The 18,427-nt window shown below is 41.5% G+C and overlaps 1 protein-coding gene across 2 annotated transcripts in view; it reads right to left on the bottom strand.

The window, feature by feature from the left end:
* HEPHL1 (hephaestin like 1) overlaps window positions 1–18,427 on the bottom strand; it is a 101,379-nt gene that overhangs the window by 18,263 nt on the left and 64,689 nt on the right. For both annotated transcript variants that reach the window (XM_081537702.1, XM_081537701.1), the window contains exons 10-13: window positions 17,627–17,777; window positions 10,303–10,515; window positions 7,234–7,447; window positions 1,169–1,308 (exon numbers count right to left, since the gene is read on the bottom strand). In XM_081537702.1, coding sequence (XP_081393828.1) covers window positions 1,169–1,308; window positions 7,234–7,447; window positions 10,303–10,515; window positions 17,627–17,777 — 718 coding nt within the window. The remainder of the gene's footprint in view (window positions 1–1,168; window positions 1,309–7,233; window positions 7,448–10,302; window positions 10,516–17,626; window positions 17,778–18,427) is intronic.

Here is an 18,427-nt window from a genome sequence, read left to right as displayed (position 1 = left end):
AGGGATGAATGTCTTCTGGTTTACTCCCTGGTGGGTCACAGGGAGCAGTGATGACCAAAGTGCCTGTCCTGGGGCCTTGGCAGTTTCCGGGGTTCAGGCCTCTCCCTGATCTGCAGCGAATGAACAGATAGGCCTTCTGCGCCCCCGACTGAAGTGGTGCTGAGCTTGCCTCTGATGAAGTTGCTGGTCTGTTTCATTTTCCTGAGCAAATCAAATTGAGCCCAGCCACCCCCACCACCCCTGCAGAATCAGCACCTGTTCTTCAGAGATCTATTCTCTGACTCAGAGACTCAAAAGAAGGAATGTTCCCATGGGGATGACTCATTGGTATGAAAAACAAGCTTGGGAGCTGATGTTAGCAGATGGTGAAGATGGATGGGGCAGTTAATAGTTTATGAATCTAATAATCGTGTGGTGCATTATTTTGATAATAAGAAACATACTAAAGCCTTAGTATTTATATAAGTTCCCTTGTACATTTAAAAATGGAAAAGTCATCTAGATTAGCCCTCTGCTTTAAGATCTCATCTTCACAATGGGGTGACACTCAGGAGATGACAAGTGGGAAGGTTAGCAGGAAGAGCTTATCCGATTTCTTGGGAAGCCCAGGGCGTCAGACAGGTGTCGGTTCTGAGAAGTCAGGGCCCCCAGAACTGAATCCATGCTGTTCACCCAAGTACTGCTTCTCGAGTACAAGGTTCCTTTTTTGTCAGAATGATTTTCATGGTGTGTTGTCAAGGCACTGGCCATGGATAACTGAGAACCTTAGAGAAGCTATGCAAACACTCTGCCTGCTGTTCTGAGGCATCAGTGTTTCAGATGAAAGTTTCCTGGCTCAGCAGAGGGGTGGCCAAGGACCTTCAGGGCAGCAGGTGCTGGTTAGACTGCCTGGATGACAGGGATTCCTGTCATCTGCTGGTCTTCCTATGCTACTGTTTGTGTAAGCTAAGCACACAGCACACTCCCTGATGATGGGAGAGCAGAAAGCTGTCTCCGTTGGATGAATGCAGTCAGGCTACTCTGTTCCTTCCATTCCTTCTTGGGCAGATGTCTAACTGTGTGTGTGTGTGTGTGTGTGTGTGTGTGTGTGTGTGTGTGTGTGTGTGTGCGTGCGCGTGTGTGTGCGCGGGCGTGTGCTGGCAGTGCACGGCTGTGATCTGTGCCATACCCAGGAGTGCCAAATGCTCCTCTTGTGGCGGTCGAGCTTTGATCTCCACAAATTCTCCATTGGTGTATTCCCTGTAAACCACTTTCTTGTACTGAGAGCCGATCCAGTTTTCAGTGTGGTTCATAAATATATCTCCGTGTCTGCAAATCAGAAGCAACAGGAATTAAAGTTGTTAGAGGGTAGAAAATCCTTGAGTGCTTCTGCATGATTTGGAGGTGCGGGCACTGGAGCAGTGCTTCCCAAACCTGGCTATGATCAGAATCTCCCTGGGGAGCTGGGCCTTTACATCAGGCTTTGTGAAAGTAGGGCCAGGAATCTGCATTTGAAAGCATCTCTGGGGCTTTAGATGTGGCAGTCCAGCATTGGCCTACGTTCCACTCTTGGGAACCACTGCTCTAGAGCCCTGCTGGGACACAGAGAACAGACTTGTGGATGCAGTGGGGAAAGGAGAGGGCAGGACGAATTGAGAGAATGTCACTGACATACATACACACCACCATGTGTAAAATAGAGAGCTGGTGCTACATAGATAGCCAGCTGGCTGCTCTATAACACAGGGGGTTCAGTTTGAAGCTCTGTGATGGCCTGGAGGGACCAATGATGGAGAGAGGGTGGTGAGGGAGACTCGAGAGGGAGGCGATATATGCATACTTACAGCTGATTCATGTTGTGCGGCAGAAACCAACACAACATTGTAAAGCAATTATTCTCATTTTTTTTTTTAAAAAACCTTGCTGGGTGCTGCATAGGGCCAGACTTAGTCAGAGACTCTAGAGGTACTTTGAGATTACATTCTCTTCCTGGGACCAACCAAGCTCACGCACATGCTCACCCACGCACATGCGCACACCCCACCACCCTGCATTCCTCCAGATTTCATACGTTGTTCTGTACCTTGCTATGTTTTTCCACTGTAAAGATCTCAACAAAGTCTGTGGGTTGTGTATTGCACATATGCGTGCATGCAAAGTCTCTTCAGTCGGGTCTGACTCTTTGCGACTCTATGGACTGTAACTCACCAGGCTGCTCTGTCCATGGAATTCTCCAGGCAAGAACACTGGAGTGGGTTGCCATGCCCTTCTCCAGGGGATCTTCCAACCCAGGGATCGAACCCGTGCTTCCTGTGGCTCCTGAATTGCAGGCGGATTCTTTACCTCTGGGCCACCAGGGAAGCCCTGTATTCTGCATATACTTATATATAAATATAAATATGGTTGATTCTTGTTAGTCACAATAGTAGGCTCTAGAGAGTCACCCCAAATACTGAACCATTGTTCCTAAGGGAAATACAGGGTTAGGTTCCTTCGAATCTCTGGTTACAATATATTTATCAACAGATCAATATATAAATTTGATAGATGTGTGTTTCCGTTTAAAGACATCTCATGTGATATATATTGCTGATCCATAATCACTGAACTCATGACCGATAATACACTGACTCATGCTTGAATGAAGCTTATCTAAAACCTGTATTTCCTCTATTAGGTATATTACAGCCTTCCAGTGCTTAGGAATCCTAGACAGCATTTCAGCCCTACTCTGGGTGGGGAGGGACATTTTAAACAGCTAAGTCACCAACAAAAAGAACAAAGAAGAAAAAAGTGACACTAAATAGATGACTAAAAGGACAGTTGGGAGAGCTAAAACAAGGAAACAGAGAGATGCCTTGTTGGTTTGACCTCTGCTGGGAATGTGAACATCAGGTGACACAAATTTTTCACTGCTCCACAAGTGACCATGAAAGCACCACAAGAATTGATTTGAGGGTTACAGATAAATTTCAGCAAGTGGGCAAATTCGCAAATATGAAATCTGCAAATAATCAGGATCAACTCTATATTTTATGCCTACTTTTATTTATTTATTTATTTTATGCCTTTGCACAATCCCAAGCACTACAAAAGACAGAAACAAATCTATCAAATTCATCTCCAAAATATATTGTGTCTCACATCCTTCCATTTCCCATGGTCAAACTGCCCACACTATAACCTAAGTCACCAACTTCATCTGTTGATTTACCCATATTAACTGAAACTGTTCCTAACCATGTTCTCTGCTCCCGATTCTCCAGCCTTCCCTCTCCTCTCTACACTACAGGCAGAGAGATCCTAAACTACACATTTGAACATGTCAGTCCTTGTCAAAAAGATTTTTATGGCTTCCACTGGCAGACTCCTTGATTTAGCTTTTCATACCCCCTTCCCTGATGTGAAGAGCTGACACATTGGAAAAGACCCTGATGCTGGGAAAGACTGAAAGCAAAGGGGGAAGGAGGCAGCAGAGGATGAGATGGTTAGGCACCATCACCGACTCAACAGACCTGAATTCGAGCAAACTTTGGGAGACAGTGGAGGACAGAGGAGCCTGGAGGGCTGCAGTCCATGGGGTTGCAATGAATCAGACATGACCTGGTGGCTGAACAACAACAAAACTTCCCCACCTGCCTCTGCCAAGCTCCCAAACCTGGTTTCCCGTCACCGCCGCCCACACGCTCTATGCTCACACCATTCTATACACTCCTTCTCGTGAACCCCGAGGGCCCTCCACACCTGCAGGGCTTCCCCATGCTGCCTTCCTGTGCTGGCAGTGTGCTGTCCACCTCTTCAATGGGCCCTCCCTTCAAAGACCACCTCCTCCCAGAAGTCTTCCCTGACCACCCCCCTCTCCCTCTCCCACAGTGACTGCATGACTCAGCGTGTTTGCTCTAATGTCTTCCCCCTGAAACATGAAATCTGTGTGGAAAGGACCTTGTGTGCCCTTCTCAGCACTTTGCACAATGCCGAGCACACAGTAGGCATTTTACAAATGCCTGTATACCTTCTACCCCCCACTGTGTGCTTTCCAAGGAAGAAAACTTTCTCGTACTTTTATTTTCCAGGAGTCCTAGTAGTATGTGTGGTGGTGACAAGCCTAGACTCTTAAGCTACCTGTGCTGTTTTCTAGCTTCCCTCCTCTGCAAAATGAGGTGATAATAATTCACCCAGCTCCCAGGAGTGATGTGAGGATCATAGGAGTTGAGAGCTGTAAAGCTGTGTCAGCATCAGACACCTGTTAAGAGCCACCTGAGTGCTCACTCCATCATCATCTCACTGGGAGTTCACGTGAACTGGGCCAAAACTGATGGAACGGGAAATGCTCATGGCTTAGGAGGGGTGCTGCTCAATAGATGCTGAGTCTTATCTCAAATCCCAGGTTAGTTAAATGACATGCGCATCAGTCCACAAGTTCAAGAGTGCTAGGAAGTGAAGTGAAAGTCGCTCAGTCATGTCCGACTCTTCGCGACCCCATGGACTGTATAGTCTCCATGGAATTCTCCAGGCCAGAATACTGGAGTGGGTAGCCCTTCCCTTCCCCAGGAGATCTTCCCCACCCAGAGACTGAACCAGGGTCTCCTGCATTGCAGGCAGATTCTTTACCAGATGAGCTATAAGGGAATTCTCTATAGAACCTACTCTCTGATTTCAAATTCCCTCCCACTGCACAGAGCCTGGCATTGTGCTGACAGTCCCATTTGTTGCCTTTCTGGGATCCTGAGTTCTCCCCACTATGTTCTTAGGAAGCCACAGGGAAAGACTTCCAGGTTCCAAGGTGAGGCAGAGGGTCTGTACTGACCAGGACAATAAATATTTCAGGGAAAACCCATACTGAGGGGTGGTTTGAAACCCAGAGGTGTCCTAAGATATGGCTTCGGGTCAAAGGCAGACGCATAGTAACTGGGGTGGGAGGGCCTTTGCTCCTGGGCTCTGATCTACGGGGGAGCCACAGACTGCCACTGGGACAAACTGTCACTGCAGCTCTGTCCTGCATTTTAATCTACAGAGCTGTTGCTTTTTAAACAGGTGAAATCAATTTTAACAATTTCAGTTAACCCAACACAACCAAAATGTTATCACTTCATCATGTGATAATTGCAAAATATTTATTAGTTATATAGTTTATGTTTTTGCTTATACTGATTCTATGAAATCCAAGGTATGTTTTATACTTATGGCTCATCTCAATTTGGACTACCACATTTCAAGTGTTCTGTAGCCAAGTATGGATACAGTCTACTATATTAGTGCTGATCTAGAAGACTGTGGTTGTGGCTCTTCTGTTGTATTTTTAATAGGTGGAAATGCTCTCGTTTCACTTTGTTGTCATTTATTTATGAGCAAGACCAGAATGGCAGGAACAGGGTGCAGACACACCCACTGCCCTCTATCTCTCTAAGAAGCTTGAAAGACAATCCCAGAAGATTAAAGCTGGCTCTTTCTGCCAGCCTGGAGGGATGGGGCTGAAAACAGAAATTACACTGAGTTTCAAGAAAATAATGAAGGATATATTTCTTACACACTCATGGGTTAGGACTGTACATGTGACAATTATTATACAATAATGTCTTCAGAGATAGCAGCCTGTTAATGAAATAATTATTTTAGAAAAGACCAAATTAGTATTTATTTCACTTTATACTGAATTATCTGTCTTTAACTTGTATAAGCAGCACTACTTTGGCAGGGGGCGTGTCTGGTTTAACAAAACATGTTGGTGAATAATTGAAGTGAAGTGAAGCGAAAGTCACTCAGTCGTGTCCGACTCTTTGCGACCCCATGAACTGTAGCCTGCCAGGCTCCTCTGTCCACAGGATTCTCCAGGCAAGAATACTGGAGGGGGTTGCCATTTCCTTCTTCCTGGGAAGGGCTACCCATCCAGGCCACCCACTCTAGTATTCTTGCCTGGAGAATCCTGTGGATAGAGGAGACTGGAGGGCTGCTGTCCATAGGGTCGCACAGAGTCGGACATGACTGAAGCGACTTAGCAGCAGCAGCTCGTCCCAAGGGATGTTCGCAACCCAGGGATCAAACCCAGGTCTCCCACATTGCAGGTGGGTTCTTTACTGTCTGAGCCACCAGGGAAGCCCAAGAATACTGGAGTGGGTTGCCTATCCATTCTCCAGCAGATCTTCCCAACCCAGGGATTGAACCAGGGTGTCCTGCTTTGTAGGTGGGTTCTTTACCAGTTGAGCTACCAGGGAAACCTGGTGAACCTTTGAATGAATTTTAAATCTTCCTACCCTTGAGGCAAATCTTTTAAAACTGAAGAGTGATTTTGTTTCTTCATTTATCCACAAGGTGGCACCATTATACTCTTTCCATGAGCCTGAACCCTCAAAACAGGCCGAGTAAGAAAAACAGAACAGGTTATTCCTAATAGCTGGTGTAGAGGAGTTGGTGGGGGTCATAACCACAGAAGGTCTGCACGAAGGCTGGGGAAGAAGGGCAAGGGAAGTGTGATAATAAATATCAAAGAGGAACAGGGCATGAACGTCAGCATGGCATGGTGATGAGAGCATGGATTTGTCCTTCAAAAAGGTCAGTGTTCATTCAACTCCACCTCTGCCAGTGACTGAGTGAACCAGTCCTCACCTGCATACATGGAGCGGTGCCACCCAGGCAGAAGGTGCTAACCCCGGGGAGGAGGCCTGCAGGCCTGCCCCCCAGACAGTTCAGCCAGCCCTGAAGGCCGGGCCGGAGGGCACCCGTGCTCAGCAGCGTGCAGGATCCTCGAGCCCGCGGATTCCTCGAGCCCGCGGATTCCTCGGTGCTCAGCACGGGCAGCGCCTCCACAGGAGGGCCAGCCTCGCGGATGCTCTGGGGACCAGGCCAACAAGGGGACCTGCCCTTCCTGCCCCAGCCCGGGGCTCCCCGCCCCCCGCTCCTCGGGTGTCCCCGCGGCCAGTGGCTGCCGGCGGCCCCTACCAGCTCTGCGCAGCGGCCCTGCGTCTCCGCACAGCGTTCCCCGGGTCCCCGGCAGGAGAGCCCCTGCGAGGACCCTCCCCTGCGCTAGCTCAGACCCACGTGCGTGGCCTGCCAGCCTCCCGGGGACCAGACTGGCTTCAGACTGCTCCCTCGGAGGGGGACGGCAACGTGCCTAGGTTTTCGTGTTCCTGGGTGACATGTCTGTCTGCCAGGACTGGGCAGACAACACCCGGGGCCCTTTTAGGTTCCGTGTTTGCCGAACGTGTAGGCAAGTGTGCGAACCCACCCCAGAGAGGGCGGCGGCTCGGCCTGTGGTACCTTTCCCCTCCTGCGTCCGAGTGCTGCTTTTCGAACTCCCAGTTTTTGTTAGGGGCATAATCCCATTCTACCTCTTCAGCGGCGATGTAAAAGGTTCTTATCATCCCATAGGGCTGCTCAGGAGAGTCCTTATTGCCGCAGCTGCTGACCTCATATATCTGATGCATGCCTCTTGCCAAGTGGTGCAGGGTGGAGCAAAAGACCCTGAAGACGCCTGGAAGAGACATGGCTTGGGGTTCATTCAGAGCGATGCTCGAGCGTTTGCTTTTGGTTTGCTAGCAAACCTCCGTAATTATTACAAAATAACCGGTCAGGTGGATTTTTAAGATATCAACCTTCTATAGCATTTAATTACTTGTAAATATATTTACGTACGGGGAAAAAAATACCATCTGAAATTCATCTGTCATGTCCAAAAACAAATAAAAAACAAACTTGCAATGTTGCTGCCAAGAAATGACTTCTCTGGGTCTCCCCTGTTGTACACACCTATTAGAGGATAGTCACTCCTGGAAAAATCATTGATGGGTATCTTCTCCCAGCCCAGTTTAAAAGGAACTAATTACCTGTCTAGACAAAGTTCAAATTAGGTCACGCTTCTGAAGTCGTGTCTTTTGCCCTGAAGGCTTTCATAAGCTATAAGGTGAAATATACAAATAAGCTATTACTCTTAAAGCTGAATGTACTTTTTCATTAAGCCCTTGAGCAGAGGAGGGTCTCATTTCCAGTGGTAGGTCTACATTATGCCAGAGGAAAAGGAAAAAGAAATAGGAACAATCATATCTGACCGAGAATTATATGATTTTTTCAGCTGAATTTTCTAGATGCCTTGGCATCAGATATACATATTTTAATTAAATTCACAATAAAATCATATAAAATCAAATTATTGGAAGATGTTAACTCAGGGAAATTATTGGATCAACAAATCTTCTCTAGTTGACTCTGTTCTCAGAGGTGAATGAGAGTGTGGGTCTCATTAACTATCTACAATGCACAGAGACAGCATCTATCATGTCTAAATATTGCCAAACTATCCCTTCAGGATGAGCCCAAACCATTGGTTCATAGGGTACCCCAGTGCACCCAGGTACAAACGGTGACTCTCTGTATAAACAAAGAGAAGACCCTTCTGACAACAGAGGTGTCCAGAGCTTCCTCTGCCTGTGCTGGTCTCCAGGCAGCCCACTATTTGTGTGCTCATCATCCCTTCAACAGAGGAGGAATTTTCTTTTCTAAGAACAAAGAGGCGCTTAAAGCCTTGATTATGGTGATATTTTCACAGATGCATACTATTTCCACATTCATCAATTTACATGTATTTAATATACAGCTTTTTGTGCTTCAGTCATACATCAATAAAGTGGTTTTAAAAAAGAAGATCTAAGAGGAAATGTTTGACTTTCAGCTGACAGGCTACTCTACCCATTTTTGGGTACTCCTTTTAGCCTAGAGGATGGGATGGCAATTGGTGAAATGACTTAGCTTTTCAGCAGTCACTGATTTATACTCACTGCCAAACATAAACTGGAAAGCATTGTCATGTAGCTCTTTAGAAGCCTGAAGGGCCCATGAGTAAGTAACCATGTCCCTAAAATTATTCCACCCATCTCTAGCTTTGAATGCTGTGTCTATGGATTAAAACTATTTGGCTGCTTCCTCCTTGTCCCCTCTTTGGTCTTGAAGAGTGAATTTTAAAAACGTAATTGTTCCAAAGGTATCCCTTGAGGTGATTCATAATTGACCAATCAATTAATAGAGAAAGGTTGAATACTAGAAGCTTACAAGGCAAGGATTAATGGAGCTCCTAGTCTGAGGCAGTTCTTTGGCAAAAGTTTTGAAACTCAAGCCTCTTTTTTTTTTTTTTGCTTTTATTATTTTTTTTTCTTTAAAAATCCATGTATTTTATTTGGTAGGTAAGTCATGGAGACTTTTCCTCTCTCAACCAGATAACTGAATGTAAAATCATGGAGAAAAGATGCATTTACACTCACAGCATCCAGAAGTGAATGTTGAGGCGGGGTTAGGTGGCTCCCAGGGTCCATATGTTTTCTATATATTTCTTTGATGATTTAAACTTTTAGATTTGTCTCAGGTAGAAATGTTTAACATGTAAAGAGGTGACATAAGTCATATTTGCTACTTGTTAATAGAAAAGAGTGGCTTTGAAGAGTTCTATCTTCTTTTCTCTTTGATTTTTTTCCCCTCAAGTCTCAAATTCTTAACCAGTGACAGAGAGTAGCATCTAAAATGCAGTTCCAGTGTGAAGGAAAGAAGTAAATACCTATTCATAAAGGAGACAGAGCAGGCAAGTACTTATCTTGAGTAGCATATTGGTTTCATTTTAAGACCAATAAAAAGTTGGTTTGGAAAAACATGTTGAATATCCACAGCATTTACTATTCTTATTTTTCATGAGAGAGCATATGTTGCCATATATTACTCTTTATCTTTTATTAAAATGCCCCAGTGACCTAATTAACTTGTTAATCTCTAAGAGAAGGGATGGGTACTGGCACTTCAATGGGCTCTCCATGGACTTCGGATCCAGCACAGCTTGCTTTCTGGGCACCCGAGAGAATGACAATAGGCAAGTCCCTGTTTGGACTTGTGAAGAGACCACTATCAATCTCTAGAGAAGGGAGACAAGTTCACATTTACAACCTGGAAGCAATCACCAGGCTGCTCATGTCTGGTTGATGCTTCCGAGCAGCAACTAAAATGAAGTTTGTGTTTAAAGAGAATAAACAAGCAAACAAAAATACTCTTTCTTGGGGCTAAATTGTTCATGGATATAAATCAAGAGCATTCTCCTAGGATTTTTGAGGCCAGGTCGTTTAGAGGACTCCTACTTCTGCTTTATGGATGTTATTAGATGCTTTTCCTCTGTCCTTCATATTATGTGTTTGAAATACAACAGTCAGGATTCTCTGATTCTAATCAAGGCTATATTTCCTTCTGCACACCAAGAAGTGCCCAAATTCAACCAGTTTCTTCTGGGGGAAGACCCTAAGAGTACCTGCCTGAAGATAGGAATCTGGCCGCCTGAGCTAGCTCTGCCAAGTTTACCTGCACGGTCTGGCTGCATGAATGCCGTTGTGGAGACGTGGGGAAACAGGGCCAAGGAGTCACGATGAGTCCCTCGCAGGTGGATGGTGTTCCCTTGAAAATAAACTCCATGCATGTCTGTGTCGGTGCCCATTCCAATCAGATGCCAGGAGACTCTATCCTTTTTGCACATGGTTAGGCCTGGCTGGTTGCCATACATGTAGCCATTAATAGCTAAATGGAAGGAAAAGGAGAGCAGAGCCCACTGTTATTTTGTAGATGTACTGAAAACACATCACCTTAGTGAAAGGTTATCAGTGCATATGGGGGCAGTGGTGTTCAAGTTCAAAATTTACAAAAGATCCTGTTATCGGAGAATAAAGAGTACTGGGAAAAAGTCAGGTGGTGTATCAAATTTAGATGGAGACTGAAATTAATAATGAATAATGAAAATACACTAAAAATGTGAAACTGTTCTATTTAACAATGTATACACAGGACATGAATTCTAAGAATTAATAAGAAATAAACAGGTTGTTTTCTGAAGCAATTTTTTTCTGACAAAATTATTTGATAGCATTATATAATATCCTTCATTTCACATTTTAGTTTTGCAGATTATAAAGGCATCATACTTGAAAAAATATTTACAGATTTCTTGAATTTCCCCAAAGTCTTTTTTTAAAACTCTTGATATGGAAGTCATTTTCTTTTAAGGTTCTTATCCTGTCATCTCCCTTGTTAAGTGTCTTTTCTTCAGTTATTTATTTAATTCTGTCAGATCCTCTTTTCCCAATGGCTTTGCATTTCATTCAAGAAGTTATCAAAAAAAAAAAAAAAAGAAGTTATCAGACATCCCTTCACTGATTTTATGGATCTTGCATCACTTGAAAGACTTGCAATTGATTGAATTATATTTGCATGTCTGATCAGTGAAGAGGGATTTGAGGAGTGCGGAAGGGACACTAAGTTTTAAGAGGTTAGCCTTTGAATAAATAATTTTGCCTTATGATAATTTTGATTTTCCAACTTCAGTAAAATAGCTGGCAAGACTTTGAATAATGATCACTTAGATATGAAGTCTTTGTACCTCCAGAAATGCAAATTGCTTTTCTCTTTGACATCAACCTCAATCCACTGACAGCGGCTACGCGCGTGTCGTCTGGGGGATGACCGCTATGACTGAGTACGTTGAGGGGTGACTGCGCCTAATTGTGTCTCACGCTTGATGTCTCCGAGAGAGAGACACCCCCACTCCACTCCTTCTATGGCCCATCCACCACACACATAAATGGTCTCCTGTTAGAATCTCATTGTCAAATAAAATTACCTTTTGTTTCTTTACCTGCGGAATGAGTGGTGTTTGGTTATTTTACTCAAATGTCAGGAATTATTAGCAGAAATTCCAAGAAGCTCTGTAGCTGCTGAGAAGAATATCACACTTTCTGAAGAAAATCTTTGATCATGCTGTTGCAAATAAACTGCCTTGTCCGTTGAATGTTGAAGAGTATCTTTGTAAATTTTTTTTAATTTATTTATTTTAATTGGAGGATAATTTCTTTACAATATTGTGGTGGGTTTTGCCATACATTGACATGAATCAGCCATGGGTGTACATGTGTTCCCCATCCCGAACCCCCCTCCCACCTCCCTCCCCATCCCATTGTAAATTGTAGTGCTAACAATTTAGTCCTTGGCTGGCTGGTAGAGAATTCTCTGTTGCCTTGGAACTCCAGTTTAACACTTCTCTTTCCTGGGAATTCCCTGGTGATCCAGTAGTTAGGATTCCACATTCTCACTGCTGGAGGCCCAGGTCAGGGAATTAAGATACCACAAAGCTGTGTGGCATGCCCTCACCCCCTCTGGAAAAGCCTCTTTTTCTGGAACACTCATTAATTCATTTATATATTCAACAAGCAGATTGGAACATAGACTGTATAACACGAGCAATGCAAATATTGTATGCCATGTAAGGCATTTTCTCTTTGGTATTATGGCCAACTTTCTCCTACTCATGCAAGCAAGACTGGAGACAAAATTTAATTTCTAATTAATGTGAAGCTTAAACTAAATATAAAATTTCCTTGAATTTTGCCTTAAATATGACATATTCTGCAGGTTTAAAACATACAAATGTATTTCAAATTGCCAAACCAGGAAGGGATTGGATTTGGCATGATACATTAGGTTGTTTTCTGTTTTCTATATACAAGTTTCTCTGTATATAGATCCCTTTTGAAGCCTAGCTTTTCCATTAAGGAATTGCTATGTTTCCTAATTTATAGCTTAGTTTACCTTTTTATTGGCTATTAGAAAGATTGGGAACAAATTTTGTCTTGAGTTATAACAAATTTTTTTTTTTGTAGAAGATGATGTTGAAAGTGCATTATTCCTTGTTTCCCACTGATCCAAGAAGGGGTTCAGTTGGAACAGAGCATCCGAGACCACAGAAGTCTGAGCTGGTGCTGTGGGTCACTTGGAACCTTGAACATTTTTGGACTTCCATGGGAGAAAGAGAGACTTTGTTTTGCACTTCTTTGGGAGAGAAGGGGAAGGCTATTTCATTATTTTCTCATAATGTTTTAAAGGCAATAAACAGATGCTATGCTTGGTCTTAAAACAAGGTCTGTTATCTTGCCATGTTTGCTTTAGGCATTGAAAGAAATTTTTATTGAAACATATTTGATTTATAATATTATATTAGTTTTAAGTGTACCACATGGTGATTCGATATGTTTATAGATTATACTCCATTTAAAGTTAATATAAAATAATGGCAATATTTCCATATGTTGTATAATATACCCTTGTAGCTGATTTATTTTATTCATAGTGGTATTTTTTTCTTAATCCCATAGCCCTATCTTACCCCTTCACCCTTCCCTCTCCCCACCGATAACCATTAGTTTGTTCTCTATATCTGTGAATCTGTTTTTTTGTTGTTGTTGTATATATTCATTTGTTCTATTTTTTAGATTCCACATATAAGTGAAAGCATACAACTTTCTCTGTCTGACTTATTTCACTAAGCATAATATTCTCTAGTTCCATCCATGTTGTTGCAAATGGCAGAATTTCATTCCTTTTTTTATGTCTGAGTTTTATTCCTTATTGGAGAAGGAAATGGCAACCCACTCCAGTACTCTTGCCTAGAAAATCCCATGGATGGAGGAGCCTGGTGGTCTACAGTCCATGGGGTTGCAAAGAGTCAGACACGACTGAGCAACTTCACTTTCACTTTGTTCCTTATATGTGTGTGTATATATATATGTATATGTATGTATGTGTATATATATATATACATGAACATTGGGCTGCACGCATCATTTTGAATTAGTGGTTTTGGGGTTTTTTGTTTCCAGAACTGAAATTGTTGGGTCATATGGTAGTTCTATTTTTATTTTTTTGAGACACTTCCATACTGTTTTCCACAATGGCTGCACCAATTTACATTTCTGCCAATTGTGTATAAGGGTTCCCTTTTCTCCACATCCTCTCTAACATTTGCTGTTTGCGTTCTTTTTGATGATAGCTATTCTGACTGATGTGAGCTGATATCTCAATGTGGTTTTGATTTGTATTTCTCTGATGTAGCAATGTTGTTGAGCACCTTTTCAGGTGCCTGTTGGTTGGCCATCTGCATTTCCTCTTTGGAAAAATGTCTATTCAGTTCTTCTGCCCCATTTTTAATCACATTGTTTGTTTCTTTGATTTTGAGTTGTACAAGTTGTTTATATTTGTTGACTATTACTCTCTTGTCAGGCATATCATTTGCAAACATTTTCTCCCATTCAGTAGGTTGTCTTTTCATTTTGTTGATGGTTTCCTTTGCTGTGCACAAGCTTTTAAATTTAATTAGATCTCATTTGCTTATTTTTACTTTCATTTTCTTTACTTTAGGACACAGATCCAAAAAACTATTGCTGGGATTTATGTCAAAGAGTGTTACGCCTCCCTCATCCATTTTATTTTTGCATATTGATGTTAGAGAATCTTCTAATTTCATTCTTTTACATGTAGTTGTCCAGTTTTCCCTGAAACACTTATTGTAGAGACTGTCTTTTCTCCCTTCTATATTCTTGCCTCCTTTGTCATAGAGTAATTGACCAGAAGCACATGGCTTTATTTTTAGCCTCTCTATTCTGTTCCATTGATCTGTGTCTGCTTTTGTGCCAGTGCCAAACTATATTTTGATTACTATGCTGTCACTTCAGTCGTGTCCAACTCTTTGCGACTTTATGGACTGTAACCCATAAGGCTCCTCTATCCATGGGATTCTCCAGGCAAGAATACCGGAGTGAGTTGCTTTACCCTCCTCCGGGGATCTTCCCAACCCAGGGATCAAATGCTGTGTCCCTTATGTTTCCTGCATCAGCAGGGGATTCTTTACCACTAGCGCCACCTGGGAAGCCCCTTGATTGTCTGAAGTCAGGCAGCATTGAGTCCTTCAGCTCTGTTCTTGCTCAAGATTCGTTTGGCTTTTTGGGATCTTTTGTGTTTCTATACTAATTTTTAAATTATTTGTTTTAGTTCTGTGAAAAATGCCCTTGATATTTTGATAGAGATTGCATTGAATCCGTAGATTGCCTTGAGCAGAAGGGTCATTTAAAAATATTGATTCTTACTATCCAAGATCACAGTATATCTTTGCCATCTGTTTTTGTCTTTTCCATCTTCAGTTTCTTTCATCAATGTCATATAGTTTTCCGAGTACAAGTCCTTTGTCTCTTAAGATAGGTTTATTCCTAGGTATTTAATTCTTTTTGATGAGATGGTAAGTGAGATTGTTTTCTTAATTTCTTTTTCTTATAATGCATTGTTAATGTGTATAAATGCAACAGATTTCTGTATATTAATTTTGTATTCTGCAACTTTACTAAATTCATTGATGAGCTCTAGTAGTTTTCTGGTGACTTCGTTAGGATTTTCTATGTATTGTATGCCACCTGAAAACAGTAACAGTTTTACTTCTTCTTTTTCAATCTGGATGAGTTGTTTCCTTTTCTCTGGATTACTGTGACTTAGACTTCCATTATTATGTTGAATAAAAGTGGCCATTAAAAAAATACATTTGAATCGGTTCTATTGAGATGGATGAAACTGGAGCCCATTATACAGAGTGAAGTAAGCCAGAAAGAAAAACACCAATACAGTATACTAATGCATATATATGGAATTTGAAAGGTGGTAACAATAACCCTATATGCGAGACAGAATAAGAGACACAGATGCATAGAACAGTCTTATGGACTCTGAGGGAGAAGGTGAGGGTGGGACGTTCTGGGAGAATAGCATTGAAACATGTATATTATCATATGTGAAACAGAACACCATTCCATGTTTGAGGCATGAGACAAATGCTCAGGACTGGGGCAATGGGATGACCCATAGGGATGGGATGGGGAGGGAGGTGGGGGGGGTCCGGGAAGGGGAACACATGTAAACCCACGGCTGATTCATGTCAATGTATGCCAAAAACTACTACAATATTGTAAAGTAATTAGCCCCCAACTAAAATAAATAAATTTATTTAAAAAAAAAAAGTGGCAAGAGTGGGTATCCTTGTCTTGCTCCTAATCTTAGAGGAAATGCTTTCAGCTTTTCACCATTGAGTATAATGTTAGCTGTGGATTTGTAACATATGGCTTTTATTATATTAAGGCTGTATTCCTTCTATGCCCACTTTCTGGAGAATTTTTTATCAAAAATGGGTGGTGAATTTTGTCAAAAGCTTTTTCTGCATCTGTTGAGAGGACCATACTGTTTTTACTCTTCAGTTTGTTAATGTGGTATATCATATTGATTGTTTTGTGGATATTAAAAAATCCTTGCATCCCTGAGATAAATTCCACTTGATCATAGTGCATTATCATTTTAATGTATTATTAGATTCAATTGGCTAATATTTTGTTGAGGATTTTTGCATCTATGTTCACTGGTGATATTGGCCTGTAATTTTCCTTTTTGTGTGTGATACTTTTGTCTGGTTTTGGTATCAGAGTGATGGTGGACTCATAGAATGAGTTTGGAAACATTCTTTCCTCTGCAATTATTTGGAAAGTTTTAAAACATACGTATTAACTTTTCTCTAGATATTTGGTAGAATTCCAATTCTACCATATGGTGAAGCCATCTAGTCCTGGACTTTTGTTTGTTGGAAGTTTTTAAATTACTGACTCAATTTCATTACTGGTAAGTGATCTATTCATATTTTCTATTTCTTCCTGATTCAGTCTTTGTAGATTGTACATTTCTAAGGATTTGTCCATTTCTTCCAGGTTGTCCATTTTATTGGCAAATAGATGCTTGTAGTAATCTTTTATGATCCTTTATATTTCTATGGTGCCCATTGTAACCTCTCCTTTTTCATTTCTGATTTTATTGATCTGGGTCCTCTCCATTTTTTTCTTAATGAGTCTAGTTAAAGGTTTATCAGTTTTATTTAACTTTTCAAAGAACCAGCATTTAATTTCATTGATCCTTTCTATTTTTGTCTCTATTTCACTTATTTCTGCTCTTATCTTAATGACTTCTTATCTTTCACTAACATTAGGTTTTATTTGCTCTTTCTCTAGCTTTTTTAGGTGTAAAGTTATGATTTTATTTAAAATTTTTCTTTTTTCCTGAAGTAAGCTTTTAAATTCTGTTTTAGAACTGTTTTTGCTATCTCATAAGTTTTGGATTGTCATGTTTTCATTTTCATTTATCTCTAGGTATATTTTTATTTCCTCTTTGATTTCTTCAGTGATGCATTGGTTGTTTAGTAGTATATTGTTCAGCCTTCACCTGTTGTGTTTTTTTCATAGTTTTTTTCTCAAAGTTAATTTCCAGTCTTATATAGCATTGTTTTCAGAAAAGGTGCTTGATGTATTTTCAATTCTCTTAAATTTTCAGAGGCTTGTTTAGTGGCTTAGCATATAATCTATCCTGGAGAATGTTCTGTTTGCACTTGAAAAGAATGTGTATTCTGTTGCTCTTGGATGAAATGATACATATATACATATATATATGTATCTGTATATACAAACACAGATATATATATATATATATATATATATAAAACAGTAATTTTCTACATTTATTATGTACTGTGACCTTTGCTAGTTCAAATTTTGTATTATTTTATCTAAAGCTGATGAAGTGCTTTAGAAGTATTAATTAAGTTTCACATCTCTTGAGATGGAGAAGTTTCACCATAACTTGTGAGGCTGAAGCCACAAAATATTTTACTCATGACCAAGGACAATAACCAAGAAACCAAGCTTAAGATAACTAAAGCATTCCAAACATTTCACTTCAAATGTGATTACGACTTGACTTTACAAGAGGAAAAGATTTTTCATACCGTGCATTCGGTTGGACTTCACAAACTCTTTGTCCTCCTTGTCAACGCTGAAGGGACGCCAGGTAAACTTCTGAATATTTTCATCAAGATACCTGCTCAGATTCTCATCAAAGACTGTGATTAGTAGGTAAAATTCCTTGTCTATTCCTTTCTACAGAGAAGAAAGAAATGAATGTATTAAAGTTTAGCTTGGAGGACTTCTTAGCTCTACTTCGCTTTCAAAGTTAACATGAAGTAACACAAAGTAAGTTAGTATCAACATCAGCCACAGATTTACTGGATCATTTTGTAAATCAAGATTCTGATAAATTCATTCTACACCCGATAAATTCATGTTCCTCATTACATCCTTCTCCCTCCCCTTGTGACCTCCTCAGAGGAAGTAAGTCCCTGTTCAGAAGCTTTCCTAATCTGCGGTACTCCTGTTCTCAGGCTGGTCACCACCATGTTATTTTTGTCACTCTAGGCTCTGTGTCCTGGCCTCGGCCTCTCTGACCTCATCTCCTTGTATTCACCCCCTAGCTCACTCCAGTCACCCTGGTCTTTTTCTCTTCTGTGAATACAACTACTTCATTCCTGCCTCAGGACCTTTTCACATGCTGTTCCCGTTGTCTAGAAGGTTCTCCTAGGTCTTGCCCGGCTCCCTCCCTTATTCTGTTCCATTCCCTGCACCAATATCACCTCCTCGGAGTGCCCTCACCCCACCCTAGCTAAAAGTCCCTCATCTTCCTTCCTGCCTGCAAACTCACTCACTTTTCCACACTCTACCCTTCTTCATAGCACTTATCTCCACCTAAAATA

The sequence above is a fragment of the Giraffa tippelskirchi genome, chromosome 10 (genome assembly GCF_054371585.1).
Source record: "Giraffa tippelskirchi isolate mGirTip1 chromosome 10, T2T-mGirTip1v1.2.pri, whole genome shotgun sequence".
NCBI lineage: Eukaryota > Metazoa > Chordata > Mammalia > Artiodactyla > Giraffidae > Giraffa > Giraffa tippelskirchi.
This window is presented reverse-complemented; position numbering and strand designations above follow the sequence as displayed.